The 20,658-nt window shown below is 40.1% G+C and overlaps 1 protein-coding gene across 3 annotated transcripts in view; it reads right to left on the bottom strand.

Annotated features, from left to right (window-relative positions):
- synpo2a (synaptopodin 2a) overlaps positions 1–19,928 on the bottom strand; it is a 24,372-nt gene extending 4,444 nt beyond the window's left edge. Inside the window, exons 1-5 of one of the 3 annotated variants that reach the window (XM_016675251.1) lie at positions 19,708–19,928; positions 12,939–13,090; positions 10,221–10,957; positions 5,810–8,778; positions 683–1,262 (exon numbers count right to left, since the gene is read on the bottom strand). In XM_016675251.1, coding sequence (XP_016530737.1) covers positions 702–1,262; positions 5,810–8,778; positions 10,221–10,957; positions 12,939–13,090; positions 19,708–19,815 — 4,527 coding nt within the window. In that variant the 5' untranslated portion in view covers positions 19,816–19,928 and the 3' untranslated portion in view covers positions 683–701. Of the gene's footprint in view, positions 1–616; positions 1,263–3,948; positions 8,779–10,220; positions 10,958–12,938; positions 13,091–19,707 lie in introns of those variants that run through there. The other 2 variants (XM_007559966.2, XM_007559965.2) reach the window with 2 other exon arrangements.
- Between the last annotated feature and the right edge of the window lie 730 nt (positions 19,929–20,658).

The raw sequence follows: 20,658 nt of genomic DNA, 5'->3' as shown, positions 1-20,658 counted from the left end.
CTCTTATATTAAAATGACAGAAAAGCAAACCTGAAAAGAATCTGGAAACCAAGCACTTTCTTTTACTACATTGTATATGTAAAACAATGGCAGTTCCCCATTTTCTCTTTGCTACTCTTCAACATCGGAAAAACAAGAGAACATGCCATTCAAGTATGATAGATGTGTACTTAATAATAAAAAATGATCAAGAAAACAAGCTTCTTATGTAAAGTCGCCCTCATCTACAGGAAGAGCAATGATTGACAAGTTTAAAAGAACCAAAACTGTGAAAAACGAGGCTGGAAAAGCACCCAGATATATCTGGCTACCAAGCACAGTGTGGACGATGCTATGGGAGTTACAAAATATCCAAAGCTCACAGTAGGACAACCAAAACATGTTTTTTATGGATTTTGTGTACATCTTAACCAGGAGGTGCCAATAGTTGTAGAAATCTCTGACTCAGTCTAGTTAGAATCCAGCTGAATGTTACAGATATCCTTTATTTACATTCACATAAGCTAGTTGTGTTGATCACCTTTTTCCTCATTTAACTGTAGCATGCACTGTCACTTATTTGATGAAACAATAAGTGAAACATTAAATTATCGTTTTGAAAGCTAAACTGTCACAATCTCTCATCTACTGGCTTGTTTTGTTCAAAGAGGTGAAAAGGATATGGGATGGAGACACTCATTACCAAACGTCTCGGCTGTATTCTACCGCCTCCAGCTCCAGGTATTGCTGGTGTACGCAGACGTGTACGTTGGCCTCTCAGATGAAGACACAGAGTGTCTCTGGTACTTCTGAGGCTGCCACTGCCTTGGCAGTGACCTGAAACCTTGCAGGCCAACCGGGCTGGAGGCAGGGCTCCTCGACGGAGACACGAACGATGGAATCGGAGCTCGGCCCTGATTGTGGCTTTGGCTCCAAGTCTGGCTGCCTGGTTTCGGTTGGGTCGTGTAACTGACTCTTCCTTTCCACTCTGCAGGTGGCTCAGGTAGGATTTTACGCCGGGCAGCAAAGTGGACATTGGAGGCAAGAGCCTGCTGCAGGTCTTGAAAAGCAAAGGCTTCGTCTACCAGGCCCAGGGGATGGCGGGAGGCGGCTTCCCAGGGGGTGAGGGGTTTGAAGCCTTTGTCCAAATGGGATGTCTGCCTCACCGGGGGGTTGGTGAAGGCTCGGGTTGGAGGCTTGGGAGAGGAAGAAGCAGACGCCGATTTCTGGCCTGTGAATGGCACCCTGGCTGGTGGAGAAAGGGTGTAGCCCCTGCCAGTTGCCTGGAGAGAGGGATTCATAGAGGCTTATTTTAGTAAAGGCATATTTTTATAGGGCTTGGCTGCAAACTGACTCAGAAAACATTAGCAACGAAGCAGGTCCTTATTAAAATGTTTCTCATAAGGGTTGTATTTCATGATCAGAAATAATAAACTAAAAGCACTTGTAGGCTACAATAACCCTTTTTATCATAACGGAATAGGCTAACCTTATGTCTCAAGCAGCTAAAGATCAGGCCCTCTTTACACTGCATTTAATCAACTTGTTTTGCTAGACTTCATAATTGTGGCACTCCACTGATTAATGCTACTGTCTGCCCTTTAATTAATATGCATCAAAGGGATGCATATCATCTCAGACCACCCTTCACCACAGTGAAGGGTGGTCTGAGATGAATAGGCTCCTCATAGGCTCCTTGATTACAGTAGTCTGTGAAAACGTGAACCAAACAAACGGTGGGTGCTGCCATCTTCTGGTGAGTCTTGTGTACTGTCAGAAGCACAGCCCATATTTGGGAAAGTTCAAGAACAAGGGAAAAGCAAAATATGTGAAAGTACGAAAAAAAAAAGAAAAAGAAAAACACCTCTGATGAAACCAAACCAAATATTTCATCAAGCAGACAGAAAAGGTTGATGAAGAGTTAAAAAGGCGATGAAAGTCAAGCCTAAGAAATAGCAAAGATATTGCAACAGACCCTGAGAAATGCATTATCCTTCAGTCAAAATCAGCCTTGGCTTTATGTCAAAATCTAGTCGTCAAGTTGCGGTGTTCTGCATCCTTTAGGCATGTCTCTGCATCAACACACTTGATTCACATAATTATGTCATCAACTGAACTTTGGAAGGTTTGAATTCATGAGTTGATTCAGTCATTCGATTCAGATGTGTTGGACTTAAAACACATTAAAAAGTTGCAGGACACGAACCCTTTAGGAATGGATTTTGACATCCGTGATCTAATGTACGAGAAGTTTCAGCCTATAGCTCTTTGAACGTCACCTCGCTGGTTATAGGATATTGAACGTGTCTTATTTTGAAGAGCAGTAAATGTCTTTGCAGTGATGACAGTTGAACAGCAAGAGAGTAAGATGTCAGAGGTCTGTTTTTTACTCAAAAATGATCCAAGGTAAGTTAATGCAGAGTTTAATTCGAGAGATTTCTGTGTGGTTATTATGATGCTACAGTGAACATTAATACATTTTTGCAAAGTCATGTAGAGCCTTGTTAGATTCTTACTGGTTGAGGTAAAAGAGGTTCAATAGACTCCAGGCTTAAGACTTAAGAGCACGAGTCCAAGTCAAGTCTAGGGTCTTTGTTTTGAGCATTCTGATGAGACATGTTCAAATTTAAAGGTTGAGTCCACATCTCCAATATGTTGAACTCTCAACTCAAGAGGTTGGAACAAACTATATCTTTGTAACAGACTACTTTTAACAACAAACGCCTACGATTATGTTAACTTAGTTATTTGCTATGTGATGAAAACACAGGCTTTGTGGATCTTTGAATCATTTTATGCCTAATGATTCATAGCTTAAGGTTATGAGGTTTGGAAAACAATGGCAAGTAAGTGAAAACATTAGAAAATGAAGCCAGAGTTAGAAGAAAAACTCTCAAAAAACTGTCAGAAAGCCTGGAAACTCTCAATCCAGACAAAGGAGCCTGCCTAAATATGTATATCCTTTGAATCATATGTGATTGCACATAATTGTGAAGTGAAAGGAAAATGACGCGATTTTAAAATTTGTTTGCAAAAAGACAAACATTGTTGTTGACTCCAAACTTTTCAGATTTTGTTTATAAAGGAAATATGAAAAGACTGCACCACTTTCCATCTATTTCACAATTGCACTATATGGCTTTATGATACTCTGTCACATCATATTCCAATATGGTACATTAAAGTTATGGGTTGTAGTGAAACAAAAATGTGCAAAAGTTCAAGGGACATAAATTCTTTTGAAAATGAAATTATAAGAAATTCTGGCTCCTTGGACGAAGAATATTAAAAAAATAGTACATAATTTAAAAGTTTTGCAGAGTGCATGATCTTTTTTCACGTGACTGTGAAAAGATGACGTGCTGTTATTCTACACTAGCAATTGAGTGTATTAATAACTGCCTAGTGACTCTATATCTGGGTTTGCATCTCCCTGTCTGGGTAATATTAACATAGTGGATTTTGGAAATGTGTAAGAGATTAAAACGTGATGTACAAGAGAGTTTTCAAACAAAAAACCCCCATCAATTCCAAACTTAAATTCCTAAAATGTTCTTTTCTTTGTTCTTTCTTGCATGGACACTTTAAGATCAAAATGAAGAGACATGTGATGTAAAAGTCCTAAAAAAGAAATAGCTCATCTTTTGAAAAATGCATGACACACTTGACCTCCTCTCGTAATGAGACCATACTGAAATCAACTATTAATTCCCTTCATAAATGCATCATCAGGTTGTCATTATACAGGAATGTGCTTCTCAAGCACAAACTTGCATAAGTTTTACAAAACCAGCTTGTTGTCAGAGGTATCTGACAAAGTCTTTTTTAGGATATTGCCAGCGTAAAATCAAGATATAGCACTATTCATTGCTTTTTATAGCATAGGTGGAAAAAATGATCAGAAAAAAAAGTTGGGAATAGAAAGTAAAACAGAAAGAATACCCAAAGGAGTAGAAAAGGGAAACGAAACACGAAAAAGAGACAGTTTAATGGCACTGCAGTGAATCATACATAAAGTGCACAATGAAGAGAGAGAAAAAAAAAAAACAAGAGAAGAAGCCCTGTAACAAATATACATCTAACTCAGTTTTACTCATAGACTTACACCATTATTAATTCCATTTTGAAAATGAATTCTCATGCAACCACATTATATTGTTGAAAAGATAAAGATGCACCAACGCAGACATGTGAAAGTTTGAATGATAGTAGCTTTCAGTTGCCTGAGCTGAAATCTAAGCCTACAATAGTATGTGGACCTCAGAACTGGACTTCTCTTAAGGCACTTTAAATATAGCATCTAACATGACGCAACAGCTGGTAAGGAGTTTAAAATAACACCATTCTGCCTAAGAAGGAGACATGGAAAGAAAAAAAAAAGAAAAAAAACATAAAATAAAAATACAGAAACACAACCTCCCCACCCCCGAATTAATAATCTTTTTAAGTTATTTTAAGCAATCTTTTTTTAATTATCACAAATAGTTTTTGTGTCTCAATAGCTTAACAACCTACATAAGTAAAGTTGCTAGCCAATGTCATTACTTGACTTTATTGATGATACAACCATACCTTTCTCCCGCTGCACCATTCCTTCAACGGCTTAATTTTACCATTTTTTTTTTACATTTGATTTTCTTTTAAAACACTTTTATGAGTTTACTATATAAAGTTCAGCAGTATCATATTGCTGAACTTCTAACTTAAACCTTTCTCTCAGTCCACACACCATTCACTTCTGACCCCTCCTTCTTGCTTGCTTCCTATTCTGACCAAAATACTCCCCTACATTCCTAACATCATCACGTTAGATTTGCACAAAACTGCATTTGTTTAGCATAAAAAACATCAACCTTTGTTGACCCTCTTGTGGGTAACCTAAAGGTCTTAAATGTGCTACTGAACTAATTGAAGTAAGTGCTTTGTTCTACAACAGAAAGCCAACAGGGCGGAGACATTGACTGCTTGAACAAGTTTATACAATGTGCTTTAAGTCTTCCACTGGCCAGTGTATTGTAAGTGCACTGTTTTGACACAACAAGGCAATGAACCTGCCATTTGCCTATGAGAATCACTCTTTTTCAACCAATGTTGGCTTCCACACCTGCGCTGAGCTCTTGTTAGCAGTAAATTTAGGCTTGGGGGCAGCTCCAGTACCACCACCAGTTACAGACTCAGGCCTAGCAGCCACAGGTAAACTCGGGGCTATGTAGTTATTAGTAGGCGGTGCTTTGTAAGGTACTGAGGGAGTTGCCAGATAGGGAGGGCTGCTGGCTGGCTGGTAAGCAGCCTGTTGGTAGGGTTGGTTTAAAGGCTGAGGGGCTTGGGGATGATAAGTTGGTGGAACAGCCTGCAGATACTGCTGGTTATATTCTTGTTGGTATGGACTACCCGGAGATGGCTGATAAGGATAAACATTACCTTGGGCTTGCTGATGGTGGGGATCATGCATTACAGGCTGCATGGGTATCCCATAGCCTTGTTGGGGATATGGAGGAGTAAATGGTCCAGCTTGTTGAGCTGGAGCCATTTGCTCATATCTAATTGTTTGGCTGTCAAGAAGTGAGTGAGGAGATGAGCTGGGCTTTGGTACAGGAGGCTTAGCAGCCTCTGCTCCTGTACCAAAGATAAAGAGTGAAGAATCTAGTTTATATGGTTGATGCTTCATGACGTCAATAACATTCAGTGGTTTAGTGGCAGGTGCTCGTTTCTCCTGGTCTTTTTTCTTTGCTTTGATTGAAGGACTACTTGCAGGGGGCTGTTTTGTTGCTGCTGGGGGATAAAAAGGAGATTGAATAGGATTGTAAGCCCTGGGAGGCGGAGCACGTACATTGGGTGTATACTTCCATTCATTTGGTAAGGATGCAGCTGGCGATGTTGAACGACTTGCTTTGTTGGCTTCCACAGTCTCAGAGTCCACAACAAACTTCTCCATGCGAGACTGCCTCTTAGCAAACATGTCAGCTCCTTTTCCTTTGACCACTGGCATCTCAAAAGCTGGACCCGGGGACAATTTAGGATTTAAGACGGTGGCCATGGGGTTGACTGGCGATGCAGCTTTTTGACCAACAGTATAAGAGAACATTCGTCGTGGTGGAGGAGGAGGAGTCTGGTTTTGTGGTGGATGCCATGGTTTAGGAGAAGGTTGGGTGTTTACTGTAGACAATGGAACATTCAAAGATGATTGCTGTAGCTGTGGTCTCCAGTCATTAACTGGTGTTGGAGGCTGGGCTTGAGCTGATGGCCATGTATTGAGTTGTGGTTGTTGAGATGTATTTGAAAGGGACTGTTGCCAGTTGGACTGGGGTGTGGGCGGTGAAGGAACTGATTGAACCCAGGGTGGCTGATGTTGGGCCTGACTTTGGTCCTGAGCCCATGAATTTATAGGTTGATCACCACCATGTTCTGGAGTTTGTGGAGCCCATGATGTCTGAGGTGGAGTATGTGCAGGAACTGGTGCCCATGGATTCAGATTAACTTGAGCCTGTGCTTGAGGTTGTACTTGAGCTGCATTCATCCATGGTGGCTGAGTTTGGGCTTGTGTTTGCGATTGTGGCCATGGATTGGCAGGAGGTTGCGGTTGAGGTTGAGTTGAGACCCAGGGTGGTTGAGGTTGACCTGGAACTTGGGCATTTGCCCATGCTTGAGGGAATGCCTGATGATGTTGCTGTTGTCCCCAAGATGGTTGTGGTTGTGTTTCTGGTTGAACTTGTTGAACCCAAGGGGGTTGTGGTTGTATTTCTGGCTGAACCTGTTGAACCCATGGTGGTTGTACTTGAGGTTTTTGCTGAGGTTGTTGAACCCATGGCAGCTGCTGTTGAGAATCTGTATGGGGGGCCTGCATCCATTGATTCTGGGGTTGTGTCTGTACTGGTTCTTGGGCTTGACTCCAGGATGCCTGTTTTTGCTGCAAGTGTTGCTTCTCCTTCATGAGTGTCCATGGTGGCTGAACCTGCGGATGGGACTGAAGCTGCTCTTGAGGTTGGGCCCAGGATGGTTGAGCATTTGTCTGAGGTTGTGCTTGCTCTTCATGCGGAGTCCAGGATGGTTGCCCCTGAGGCGTCCAAGTATTTGAGCTTAGTTGAATCTGCGTTTGGCTTTGAGGAGACTGACGTGTTACCCATGGTGGCTGTGGTGGGGACTGACTTGGAGGTGGGTTCTGAGGTTGCACTTGGGCTGATTGCCATGAACAAGCAGCTGACTGTTGATGTGCTTGTACCTGTACTGAACCCCAGGTGGCCATTTGAGAGGACTCGCAATGCTGAGCAGAAATCACCTGGCCATGTGTCTCTTGAGATGTCACTTGTGCAGGCTGCTGTTGAGACTCTGGATCAGGGAGAGTCCATGAATGCTGCTCGGCTGGGGTGGGATTGGCAGTGGTTTCCTCAGGGGAAGGAAGGGTAGAGGGCTCAGGGGCAGGTGCAGGAGCTGGCTCTAGTTCTGGAGCAGGGGCAGTTTCTGTGGTGGGGGCTGCAGCAGGTGTGGACAGACTATTTTCAGCACACTGAGGCATGTCCTGGTTGGCTGCTTCTATCTGAGCAGACCAAGGAGGAGAGTTGGGGTTGATCAAAGGCTTTGGCGCAACTGGTGGAGGAATCTTAGGTTTAAGTCTTTGGGACTGGAGGAAATTGCAAGCTTCCGCCCCAAGGCTAAGATAGTCTTCTTCAGGACCAGACTCAAAACCTTTTTTGTCACTTCTATTGAGAAGGTTCAGCAATGCAGGGTTAGGTGATACTTTTGGGGCTTCTTTAAAAGTAAACATAGGCTTGCCGGTACTCTTTCTCCTAGAGTCCGACAGGAGGCCTGTCCTAATTGCAGGAGTAGAAATGCGCTCGTCACGGGAAGCTATCTGCTCTCCTTGGCCAACAGAATCTTGACTGGTCCCACTTGCTCCATGAGAATAAGGTGTTGCCACCATGTTTTCTGTTGTGAAAGGCTTTGCAGTACGATTGTTGAAAGAACTCTGAATTTCATTAGTTTGATGCTGGATTGTGCCATTGATATTTGTAGAATACTGCTGTATTTGCTGGTGCTCTTGATGATATTGCTGCTGCTGCTGATAGAGTTGCTGTTGCTTGTATTGTTGCTCATACTGCTGCTGCTGATATTGTTGATACTGTTGCTGCTGTTGGTAGTTTTGTTGTTGCTCATAATACTGTTGCTCCTGATACTGCTGGTACTGCTGTTGGTTTTGTTGGTGCATATTCACATCCAAGTAACCATGACCCTCTGTTGCGGACTGGATATAGGACTGCCCCGTTACTTTCTTCTCCAACTCTTGCACTGCTTCCACGGGTAGTCCTTGACGCCGGAGTTCCTCATGTTCAGCCGTAATCTCATCCATCCTCTGACGCCTTTGAGCAAACATCGCTGCACCCTTGCCTTTGGTTTCAGGGAAACATTCCATCTCAGCTTGGTTGTTCAAGTTGTTGTTAATTTCAACAAGACTCTTCCCTAACTTAAAAGTTAGCACACCTTTACTACCTGGAACATTCAAAAGAAAAGGCCTGTTTGATTCACAATCGATAGCAGCTTCAAAGCTAATTTCACCAGGTGGGATTTCTTGCTTATCGTCGTCGTTCACGTCGTCTTCTTCGTCACTGAAGTCTGGTTCGTCCTCTCCCGTGCCGTAGCTTACAAGCGTGTATTTCTTGGCCCTCTGACGATGTTTCTTGAACATCAACACCCCCTTATTGTTGGGGTTTGAAGGAGCGGCCGACAGAAGGAGAGCTATACGTTTACATTTGGATTTGGCCTCCTTCACCTGTTTCTCTGACAGACTCTCGTTACGTCTGAGCCCTGTGTAGAAAATAAAAAAAGCAGACCTGTGTTCAGAAAAGGTTCCGCAAAAAGGACAATTACATTGCCAAATGAAATATAAAGATTTGTCTTTTGAGTAGATTAAATCGCAGTATAAAGCTATTAATCACTTACAAGAAATATAAAAAAAACCCCAGAAGTGTAGCAAAAAACAAAAAAAAAATCAGAGATTACATAAAAAGTCTTACATAGAAAAAGTTCCCAAAAGTATTTTGGGAACGTACCAAACCTAAATCCAGGCAGGGAGACAAAATATTACTTTTATTGTGCAATCATTTGGAACCTCCAAAGTACATGGAAAGCTAAGAAAACAATTATTAAAAACTGGGACACAGGAGAGAGTAATTTAAGCGATAGCATGACAAAGTGCAACATGAGCTTGGAAGCACAAGCAGCGCTCCAGAGAAGACTTCAAATTATGGGACAAGGTTTATATTTTAAAAATTGAAAGTGTTTTCTTACAATATGATTGAACTTATTTAAACATGCAATGAACTATAAAATAAGCTAACTTTTTCATTTGGATGATCATGGCTTATATTCTTATTTCAGACAAAATTTTCTGCTTGTGATAAGAAAATATTAATATATGAAAAAAACAGTAACATTTCCTGACCCATATTTAATGTTTTTATTGGTTCACTCACTAATCATTCAACCCCATACATCAAATTAACCATTCGGACAAACAAGCCAAAAATATGAACCACAAAAATAACTTGCATGCAGTAAATTTAAGTCTGATCATCCTTAGAAGTAGCTACTTGTAACTTTAAAGTAGCTCCTTTTTTGTTTAGTCTTCTGACACTTGTTCAAACAACTTACACCATATGACCAATGCAACAACTGACAGTGAAAAGTTATTCCTACAAAATAAATCAAACAGTCTTACTTCTTAATGCTCACGCAGGAGAAACCAGAGGGTGGAGAAGACAACGAGAGTGAACGACACCCGCACTTTTTCAGCCCTGTTAAAGCACCCAGTTTGAAAAGATCAGGTAACAGATGAAGGGGACACATGCTGGTGTCTGTCAAAGAGCCACTTCTGCAGGCATCATCAGTGTGCTCTTGTGATATTTCTGTCTTTTACACAGCTCAGAAGAGCTCCTCACTATATGTATTTTGCCCTCATAAAGTTTATGAAAAAGTTACCGGAGTCACATGTAATCTTTTTTTTTTTTTTCATTTATGAAAGTTTAACAGTTTATGTTATGCTTCTTAAAAATATCCTTTCTGCTTTTGTCGTATCTGCTTTAATTGAAAGGAATGAGCTCCCTCCTCCGTGAGCAGTAAAAGACATCCTATTTTAAGGCTTACACACAGCGCATCAGTCTATGGAACGCACACATGTTAACAAACACAGTTTAGTGATGTAATACTTCCTGGTATAAAAAGAAAAGAGTTTCTTCAAAGTTACTTACTTGCGTGCTTTGCCCGATGCTTGTTGGGTTTTTCTTGATCCCCTTCTGATTCGGAGTCTTCTTGCTCTTCTGCTAGAGTTGCCTTGTCCGATGGAATTTCGAATGAGACAGTGAAAGACGCAGGAACAGGCTGACTGGGTCCCCCTCCTTCCTCCTCTTCACTTTGCGACCCAGTGTTTTCGGTGGTCGTGGGGCCACCCACGCTAAGAGTGCTCCTCCCCGTTCCTGATGCATCTGGCGGCTGCAAAGTGCCCTCCACAGTGGGAGCGCGGACCACCACGCCATGCTGACCGAGCGGCTCTCTAACGGGGCATTGTGCATGGTGGGACGAGGTGGTGTGAACGGGGTCGATTGCTGAGAAGTCCCCTTCAATCCCTCGAGCACTCCCGAGAGAGGTGCAGCCCCCATACGCCAAGGTTTGATCAGACAGGGACACCTGAAGCTCCACAAACTCTCCTGTGGAACAGCATCGTCGCACTTCCTTGTTGTGTGTAAAAGCCAGCTCATGGCCTCCCAAGTCATCTGACAATTTACCTCTGGGGAGAGCTTCTGTGTCGCTGTCCAGCTCCCGATAGAGCACCTTACCTTGGGGATCAGATATGTGGACCTCCCTTGGGATTTCAGACTTTGGGGAAATGATGTGGAGGGTGGTGCTTTTTAAATTCTCATCTGAAGAGACGTTCTCACCAAGGGACGTCCCTTCTGAGTCGCTGTCTCCAGGGGGGAGGAAATTGCATCTTTGAAAGGAAAAAGGGAGAACATTAATGAAAATAACATAACATAAAGAGTATTTTTGTTATGTTTGATTTGTTCTTCGTGAATGCACTGTTACATTTCACTAAATTATACCACACAATCACTATAGATGAGATCCTGGTTATGGGATATACTTCAATTTAGTCATCATACAAAGCTGTACCTGTAAGTACTTTCATGACTCCAAATCTGAGACTCTGGGTTGAAATTTGGACTTATTTACTTTTATTAAATTACATATTTGACGACTAGAGTGGAGCAGAGCAAATATTGGGGTTTGACATGAGTCCCATTGTTGTATTTTGTTGCATTATTCTATAGCAATTAAACGTATTGCAAAACAAAATAGGCTGGATAGGTTTTTTAAAAAAAAGTTAAAATAGAGGGTAATTTAATTTTATGACAAGAATAAATTAAAATGGGGAAAAAAATGTGTTGAAAACTAAATGGGAAAAAAAACCCTTTACTCTTCAGATTAGGGCTGAAGCTATTTGAATAATTTAATCTATGTTCTTATTTGTAAAAGACAGAAGAATATCTAAAAAAAAATAGCATTTAAATGTAAATGCATGAACTTTGACATAAGCAATAAGTCGCAAGTTATAAATGGTTGAAGCAATAAAGTCGACCAAATCCTCAGTCTGAACCTTAACCAAAATGTCAGAGCCATAAAGTGAAACGTAATTACATTTACACATCACTGGCACTCATTTCCACTTTAAAGGGGCTGTGTGAAGAGCATTAAAAAATGTCATTATCATACTGGGGTCAGTGAATTCCAGACAATGGGACTTTAAACAGACCAGATCGTATCTATAAATAAAACAGAGGGCAATATCTTTATGTATTTTATATAACTAGACGTAAAAAGTCCACAGCTCCCTTATAAGGGGTGTTACACTGTGCATACACAACATAAATAGAAAGGAAAAAATAGTAACATGAATACAAATCCATTGGTGTTTTACACAGATTAGCCATAATAATTTGAGTACATGTCTAAGTTTAAGTGTACTGTCAAGTTAGTGTGTCCAGTGCCACTACAAACTATTTGACCAGTCAGTGTAAAGACCACTGTGTAACATAAGGTCCAATTCTAACTCAGCAAGAGAACTTTCAAAAGTATTTTCTTCAATGTTGAGCTCTAATTATTTGTGGTTGGAGGGCCTCCATGCCATCACCCTAAGAAGTAAGACTGACCCTTCTTGAACAATAATTTTGATCACTAATGGTCGAGGTGTATTATGTGCAAATTCAAAATATGTTCTTACGCGTAGGCAGTTTGAAAGCTAATTAAAGCTCACTTAGTCTTTAATGAGTCTCTTCAGACTCACCGAAGATTGTATTTTGAAAAGTTTATAATGAAAGGTGATAGTTTACACAAACGCATATTATTATTTTGTTAGCCAAACCACTAATTATGTGTTTTCGGGAAAGATGAATCACGCCTCTGTTTGCGGCAAACCAATGAACAAGTCGGGGCATTTCAGTCGTCTCAAACTGACTGAGAACAGTTTGGAAATGACTCTTACAACACAACGAATGAGCCAGGGTGAAGAAATTGACAACAGCCTGATTTTAAATTGAAACATCACCTTACAGATGAATTTGAGCACAAACTTCAAGCCTTCTTGTCCATGTTCAGTGACTAACCTAACAAACGGGCAAAAATCCAACAAATACAGTCCTAAGTCTTGTAGCGGGCCCTCTCAAAAGAGTTTAAGTTGTCATAAGTGCAAAAGGGTGGGCCAACATCACATCAACCCCAATGGATTAAGAATGAGATGCCACACAAGATCATCTACAAGTATGTATGAAGACAGATAAGTGAATACTTTTGACAATATACTCTATGCTTTCATTTATGCAGCAAAAACTGTAGTATTATTTTTGCCAGTCATTTTAGCAAATTCATTTTAGCTAAAATGTTCATTTTAGCAAATTATGGTAAGGTTGAGCAACCTTTTCAGAAGTAACTGCAGGGTGATGGTAGATGTTTCGATGAGTGCTAAAGCCTGTAAAAGCGTGAGATCAGCGCAGGGTTCTCCGTTGATTGACACCACCTCGTCATCCTCCTGGACTCCAGCCAGGTAGGCGCGACTGCCATCTTCCACCTGCAGAGGGAAAAAAAGCAAGGAGAACAAAAATCACCATCAGCTGACATGCATCTGCAACCAAATGACGTTTGACAGTGATTCAACATGCATGAACATAACTTGCACAGTTACAGCTGGCACAACCAGAGGAAGAGAACATGACCCACAAGTGAGAACTGCTAGCTGTCGCTCATCCCAACCAATCACAACAACTGTTTCACTGTCAAAGACTGCCTCTGAACAATGTGAGTTTTAAACCTTAAGAAGTATATAAAAATTTAAGATTTTTACAGTTTATCTGTTCTTTAAACTTGTTTCAAACATAAAATAAAACTGTTCAAAATAAATTTGTGCCTGATGTAATTTGAAAATTTCAATTACTGGATGAGGGGGAATAAAGTGAATGAGGATATGGAGGTAGGACACAAGGAATGGCAGGAAGGAGCAAAGAAGGAAGGGCAGCAGAGGTGCCAAGGAACGGTGCCAGAAAGGGAAAAGCGATGTCTTTCCCAACTGTTATTTTGTTTTTTCATACTTATCCAGACCTGGGCAAAACTGAAATAAAATTTAATACTCTCTATATTTTTGCAAACCAAGTTGCAGAAATATAGAAGGGAGGAGAGGATGTAAGATACATTGATGAGGGAAAAATAAGGAAGGGCTAAAGGAGACACAGATGTAGGATTACATATTAGAACCTTTTACTATAGTTAAATTTATATATCAGAAAGAAAATATTAGTATTTTTCTTTTGACACAATAATAATACATTTTATTTGTATAGCACTTTTCTAAGTACTCAAAGGAACTTAATTATACCAGTGAAAATATATGAAAATCATGTTTAAGGGCTAACATATATGATTTCCAACAATTTTATTCAAATTAGATAACACAAAAATTACATCTACTCAATTATTTGACCAGTTTTTTTTTTTAAATAGGAATTGGAATCTGTACTATGATGTCCCTGCTGTCTGTGCAGGCCAACATAGTGGAAATCCATTTAGAAGGCCACTTCTTTAACCAGTTAAACCACTGACTGATGGTCTCATTTTCTAGAAATTGGTTCTTGCTACCTCATGGTTCATTAATAAGAAATTGTAATAGGTTGCAACAAGCTATTAAATCAGCTCAAAAGGCCACTCATACATATGGAGACAAACGATCATATTAGTACCACACAATTAGATGATACAAATCCGGATACATATATCCGGATACCGATTACAAATAGCATAACTTCTTAAATTTTGTATGATGTGCAAGGACTGCAGTTGTTTATAGGTTTATTGGGGTTTGGAAACACTTGAATAAATCAATACCTGTTCATTCAGCTAAAATTATTTTATATTTATCTCAAATGAACTCAAATGTTCTCAAGAGTTCAATACAGTAAGCAAGAGTGAAAAAAAAGAGTTATGACATGAAAATAAAAAAGTTAACTGCTGACACCAAGAATGAGTATGTAGATAGATGAATGGCTTCCTTTGTTTAAGTGGGCACAAATCCAGCACAGTGGCATTTAAAAGTACAGTAGCCATCAACTATTTTATTTAAATAATTACCATTACTGCATAGTGCAAGGACTTGCAGGGAAAGACATGGCTGTATTTCTTAACCAACGGCTCATTCTTTATATTTTGAACAAGTTGCATCAATACTTGCAGTAAATTTTACTTGTCACTAGATGGCGTGCGAATAGCACATAGTATAAGTGAAACTGCTTTTTTCCTTGTTTTGGGATTGTTGCCTCCATTTTTTTATTCACTTGATTTTAGCATGCAGAATTTCACATTTTTGCTAAAAACAAACAAACAAAAAAACAGCGAACTCAAACACAAAGGACTTTGTGGTGCATAAGGAAATTTCAAAACAGTTCCATGAGCTTGGTTACTAGAATAAAGTGTTTTATATGTTATGTTATACAACTAGCAGGCTTAATATGAGCCCCCTGACTTTATCTCCAGTTTTTACAACTGGATAAACAGACCCTAAAAAGGCAGTCGGCGCAGCGATCCATCAGGACTCTCACCTCAATACAAGGAGGATGGATACTGCTGGAACCTAACCGTAACCTATCCAAACTCCAAAAAAGGAGGGAGAATGTTTGTCGCTGCTCTCCTTGGAAGCCAAATATACACAGTCAGGCCCATTTTCCCCTCTCCCTGTCCTGATTGAAATTTACTGCTCATAAAAGCTAAGTCTGAGTCATTTGTTTGGAAATGTAACGGGTAAATACAGCTGGTGATGACAGGGGGGAGATGTGTCCACTGTTGTAGAATTAAAGACTTGCCAGAAACAATCGCATTTACGGCTGGCTTTGTGGACGGTTCTGATTTCACATGCCAAGGAAACACGTTTTCTCCAAGTTTCAACTAGGCAGATTGAAACTCCAATTCAAAATCACCTTGCAAAGCGCTACAGCTTTCTCCTTGGTTGGGACTTTTACTTTGTTTACCCACAAAACTTTAAAATATTTCACTGGGTTTTATGTGACAGACCAAGTAGGGAGTCATTTTAAAGAAAGAAAAGTTTTTCTTTTTTTCTGAAACAGCTAAAAGTGTGATGTTATTCATCCTCCTTTGCTCTGAAATGTATTTTCCTCTTCGTCTATGTGGGCTACACTTACGCTAAGGATCAGCTAGAGCGCAGCTCGTTGTGTTCCGTCTATCCGCTTCACACGCCGTGCTCTTCGCAGCCGTTCGCTCCGAACCTGCTACTAGGCAGCAGCACCGGAAGAAAGGCTATGGTATTCCATGCATCACGCCAGTCAATTTAAGGATGTCTACTAGACCCACAAATAACGAAGAAAACCTGGACCTGTCAATGGCAGAGAGGACGTTTATTCAGTCGTATGTTGTGCTAATAGCACTTGGGTTCGTCAACAAGTCACTAGCGGAAGTGAGGGCAACACAAATGTGTGTTCCGGCGGGAACACCTGGCGCTAAACAATAAAACGGAATTTAACACATTTCTGAAACAGATAATTTGCCTCGAGGAATTTTAATAATCGAGGTACGCGAATCATTGGATGAATTGTTGTAGCCCTAATCCCATCCATCCGTTGTCGTATAATCAAGGAAGGAACCCCACATGTCTCTCTTGGCAGCAATGTCATTCTGGTCATTCTGGGAATCCCAAGGCATTCCGTGGCCAGACGGGGTAAATAATCCCTCCTGCGAGTTTTGAATCTATTCCCAGTAAGATGTGCCTCCAAAGGGCCCAGGGGGCATCCTGACCAGATGCCTGAACCATGAGCTTGTTCTAAATGAAAATTAGCACTTTCTTTTTTCCAATTTTGACTTCGGACGATTCACTTCCTGCTAAAGAGCCCCCTGGTGGTTGAAGAAAAATCCACACAAAAGCCGCATCGGGCTATAAGCTGCATTGTTCAGAGTATGGGGGAAAAGTAGCGATTTATAGTCTGAAAAATACGGTAATTTAACTACGTAAAGCATGTACTTAAACCTAAATAAAGTGTTTTTGGGCAAAGTTGACACAACACAGTGTATCAAGGAGCAAAGACATAGATATGCATAGATATGCAACCTTACACACTCACCCTCGTCATTTAAAGTTACTAAAACAAACATAGTATGCTTTTGGGCCAGTGGGAGGAAAGCATGATGTCTGCAGAAACCAGCATGATGCATGGTTCACTGGATCAAGGCCAAACTATGCCTGTAAGAGTACTAAGAGCAAACGTTGTTGTTTTCTAGCATCATTCAGATTCAGCTGCTATGGAGACCTAACTTTAATTTACTTACACGTGAAAACAAAACAAAACAAAAAAAAAAAACAACAAAAAGTTTTCATGTAGGTCTCATGACTTTCTGTCAGAAGAGAAGCACAATGCCTCTACTTGTGCAGTTCAAGTTGTTAAGGGGAAGCAGAAAAACACCCCCGAATGACTGAAGCTGTGGCATTTTGCTGACTTCTTAATAGCTTAATAAGGTTCGTAAGGTGCACTATTATGTCTTGAATAACCAAAACAAGAAGCCTCTTGGTCCACATTTAATTCAATAATCCAGGCAAAGAGTAGCATTTATCCATGTTAGGAAGATGATTTTGCTGTAGAGATACACAATTGTAAATAATACACTCATTTGGCAAATTTAAGGTCTCACGGTTCGCTTTATACATGATCTGTTCCATGTTGACTTTCCATTCTAGGATGAAATACCTTTCTAGTTAGGCAGCAACATTGTTAGGCTAGTATTTTTTTTTTTAAAGATCTCGTTTTAAATACTTTGGTGTTTCTGTAGCTTTAAAAAAAAAGTGACCTCATCAGCTTCCTACTTGGAGCCAGGACTCACAATAAGAAGAAAAATACAACCTCCCTTATAAGGAAAGGAGAATTAAGAAGTCATGCACTTACACTCCTCTCCACAGCTCTGAGAATTCAGTGAGTCTGAGCAAACAAAACAAAACGCAGCTCCCACTGAATTCAGCAGAATTTGATCAAACACAGCAGAATCTGTACTTTATGATATTTCTCCTAGGTTACTGATCTGGCTTTTTGTCCTTTCCACTAAAAATAAAAGCTCAATAGAGTCCTGGCTTCCAGATGATTTAGACTGATCTCCCCAGACAACAAGCAAACCGATGACGTCAAGCCCAGTGTTTAGCGCCAAGAGTGGACCATAATATTTAAGTGGGGAAATAAAACTTAAATAAGCTTTTCGGAATAGTAAGTTTTGTCCCCGTATGGGGCCCTGTGTTTGGCACAGCATTTTAAGAGACTGAGTACAGAATGTGTTGACTTATGGGCGTAAATTAAATGATTTGTAAATGTTTTAGATAATTTTTCCTGAGATTATGTTTTCATAATCTTTTGGTTACCTTTGGAGTATACATATCCAAAATCTGTTGAAAAAATACAGCCTTTTCTTCTGAACATTGTTTATGTGTTGCTTAGAGATCTGAGTGCCTGCAAAATAGACTGTTTCCCAAGGAGAAATATGAACATGCTACCTTAAATGGCAGAAAACTCTTAATGAAAGTCAGAAACAAACATCATGATTTGATTATTGCATGTTCATCTGTCACTAAAAATAATCCCTGGTACTTTTTATTTTTAAGTCTCTAAGGCTTTTCTTTCAACTAGAGCTTTGATGTTGCAAGGAATGCAGTTTAACAAAAACATTTACATCTTCAGTATTTTGACAACGAGTTGATGAGTGATCACTGCAGCTTGCATTACAATACCATATAGAGTCACAGCAGCTCCTCAAGGGTAAAGGCACCTGGTTTTGCCACTGTGACCGCACTGTAGTATCAGAAAGCAGTCTTCAAGAAGTTATATGCATGCACAGTACTATGTATTTCTTTTTCTTTTTAAAAGATACTGAAACACTAAAGCAATTAATTTGGAAAGGACTAGGTTTTTTATTCTCTTGCGACGTGCTGCTATTTGTTGTTTTAGATGAAGACTGGAGTTCAAAATATTTAATATTTTTCTTTTATTTCCCTCATAAATGCAGGAAATACCAATCTGACCATCTGAAAGCCTTCTTACTCATGAAAAATATGGAGAGTAAAGGTGCAGAAACAAAAATGTTACTTATAGTTACCTGTTTAAAGATATAGCAAGATTGTAAACAGTTACCATTTCAAAATTGCGAAAAATTTTGCTTCATATTTCTAGCTCAACATTGTTTAAGCTAGCTGTGAAAACACAGACAGTGAAGCTGTGGAAGCTAAAACCACAGCTCAGACACTGGTACAAAGGTGTATAAGGCACTTTAAAAGTTCCAGCCTTAAAACCCCTAAGACTTTCTATCATACTGTTTCTACTACTTAAAGTCCCTTTATGGTCTGACAGAGAGTACCAGAATGTGTGGAGGTTTTTCTGGCTTTTTAAAACATAGATCAGTAGTGATGCACCTCTCCCAATTGTTGCTGTACTCTGCTGCTTAGCTGGCTGAAAGAGTGCTATAATGTTTCTCTTGTTTTGACAAAAGACCTACTTGGGTGTTTGGAAATGCTTCTGGTCACAAAACCCCCCCCACAAATGGCCAATTAGATCGTGCTAAGCATTTGTTTTAGACCTTTGTGTTTGACCTGTGTGTATGAAACTGAACGTTATCATACCATGAAAATCTTAGGTCATGGTTTTATTTTATTTATTTTTAAGTCTGTTGCACATTAAAAAAGTGTTAATGCTTAACATACAGCAAACCACAATGCTATGTTTATTCCCTCCTTCTTATTAACTGCACCTTCATGTTTTTGGAAAGGTTTCAGCTCTACCTTCATCACTTTTAGTTCATCTGCATCCATGCATGATGCTCACACACACACATTTCTCTTGCCCAGGTTAGTTCATATCCTGAATAATGCCTTGTTTTCTCCCAAGAGCCTCTGCAAACCCATGAAAAATCACACTGCCCTGACTCTCTCTTTGGCCTTGACCATATAAGGATGCTGAGGAATCTCTCACCAAAACATGGCCAAAGCACACAAAAATGCACCCAATAAAAAAAAGTTTCACCACACAGATCTTCAATAAGTAGTTAGCAATATTTTTCCATTGCTATTTCTTAACAGGTACTACCTGGTAATACACTAAGGTTATTTTATAAAAAGAAAAACAAAAAACAAAAACAAACAAAAAAAGAATAGATAGATACCTGGGAAGCGAGTAAAGGTCTGTAAATATCCCCCTCTCCCTGTCTTAGGATGAACCCCCACGGTGCGCCACCACGCAGGGTCACGCAGATGTAGTCCCCGGTGCCCATGCTGTGCGCAGCCACCCTCTGCCAAGCTACGACGGCGCGCTCATCGCGATGTCAACCCTGCAAGCAACGCTGCACAGTAACCAAATCCACCGCACCGCCGAATAATCCCCCATCATCTGAGTTCTGACTGAGTCCGGCCCGCTTTTTGGAAACGTCACCACGCAGAGGCCCGCCCGCGGGCGGTGCGTGCAACTGGTGAATTCACGCTCAGTTTCTATGGGCAACATTCACAAATCCACATCATGCTGCAGACCACCCAAGCCTATCTTTAACATTTAATTTGAGCGTTACTCGTTACGAAGTCAAATATTAAAACAACATTTTAAGCATTTAAAATTTATTAAAACATTTTTTGTCATTATTTGTCAGCTACAGTACGCTGGCCGCATAAAAAGTCTCCAAAAGGTTTAGAAAACTTTTTGTCAGGAGTTTGTTGTAAAGAATAAATAAATAAATCATATCTCCATGTCTTCATAAAAGAGATCATGCAAATCTGGTTGACCAACCCCTAGGTGGCGCCAAGCCTTATAAATAAACTCACTTAATTGGATTGTTTTTGTGTTAGTTTTGTTTTATCCCGTATTTTTAAATTCTTATTATTCTACCTGTTATTTTACCTATTTTATTGCTTATTTTACCTATGAAGCACATTGGTCACTTTGTTGTGGAGTGCTACACAAGTACACATTGATTTATTAATTGATACAAACCTGCATCAGCACTAAAGGTGAATGATGCACAAAATTAGCAAAAGTAGCAGAATTTCAGCTCTACCTGAAAACGACCAGAGGATTTTTTTTAAATGTTAAAATTAGTCTAAATATGTTTAATAGATGAATTTAT

This window comes from Poecilia formosa, unplaced genomic scaffold (genome assembly GCF_000485575.1).
Source record: "Poecilia formosa unplaced genomic scaffold, Poecilia_formosa-5.1.2 Scaffold111, whole genome shotgun sequence".
NCBI lineage: Eukaryota > Metazoa > Chordata > Actinopteri > Cyprinodontiformes > Poeciliidae > Poecilia > Poecilia formosa.
This window is presented reverse-complemented; position numbering and strand designations above follow the sequence as displayed.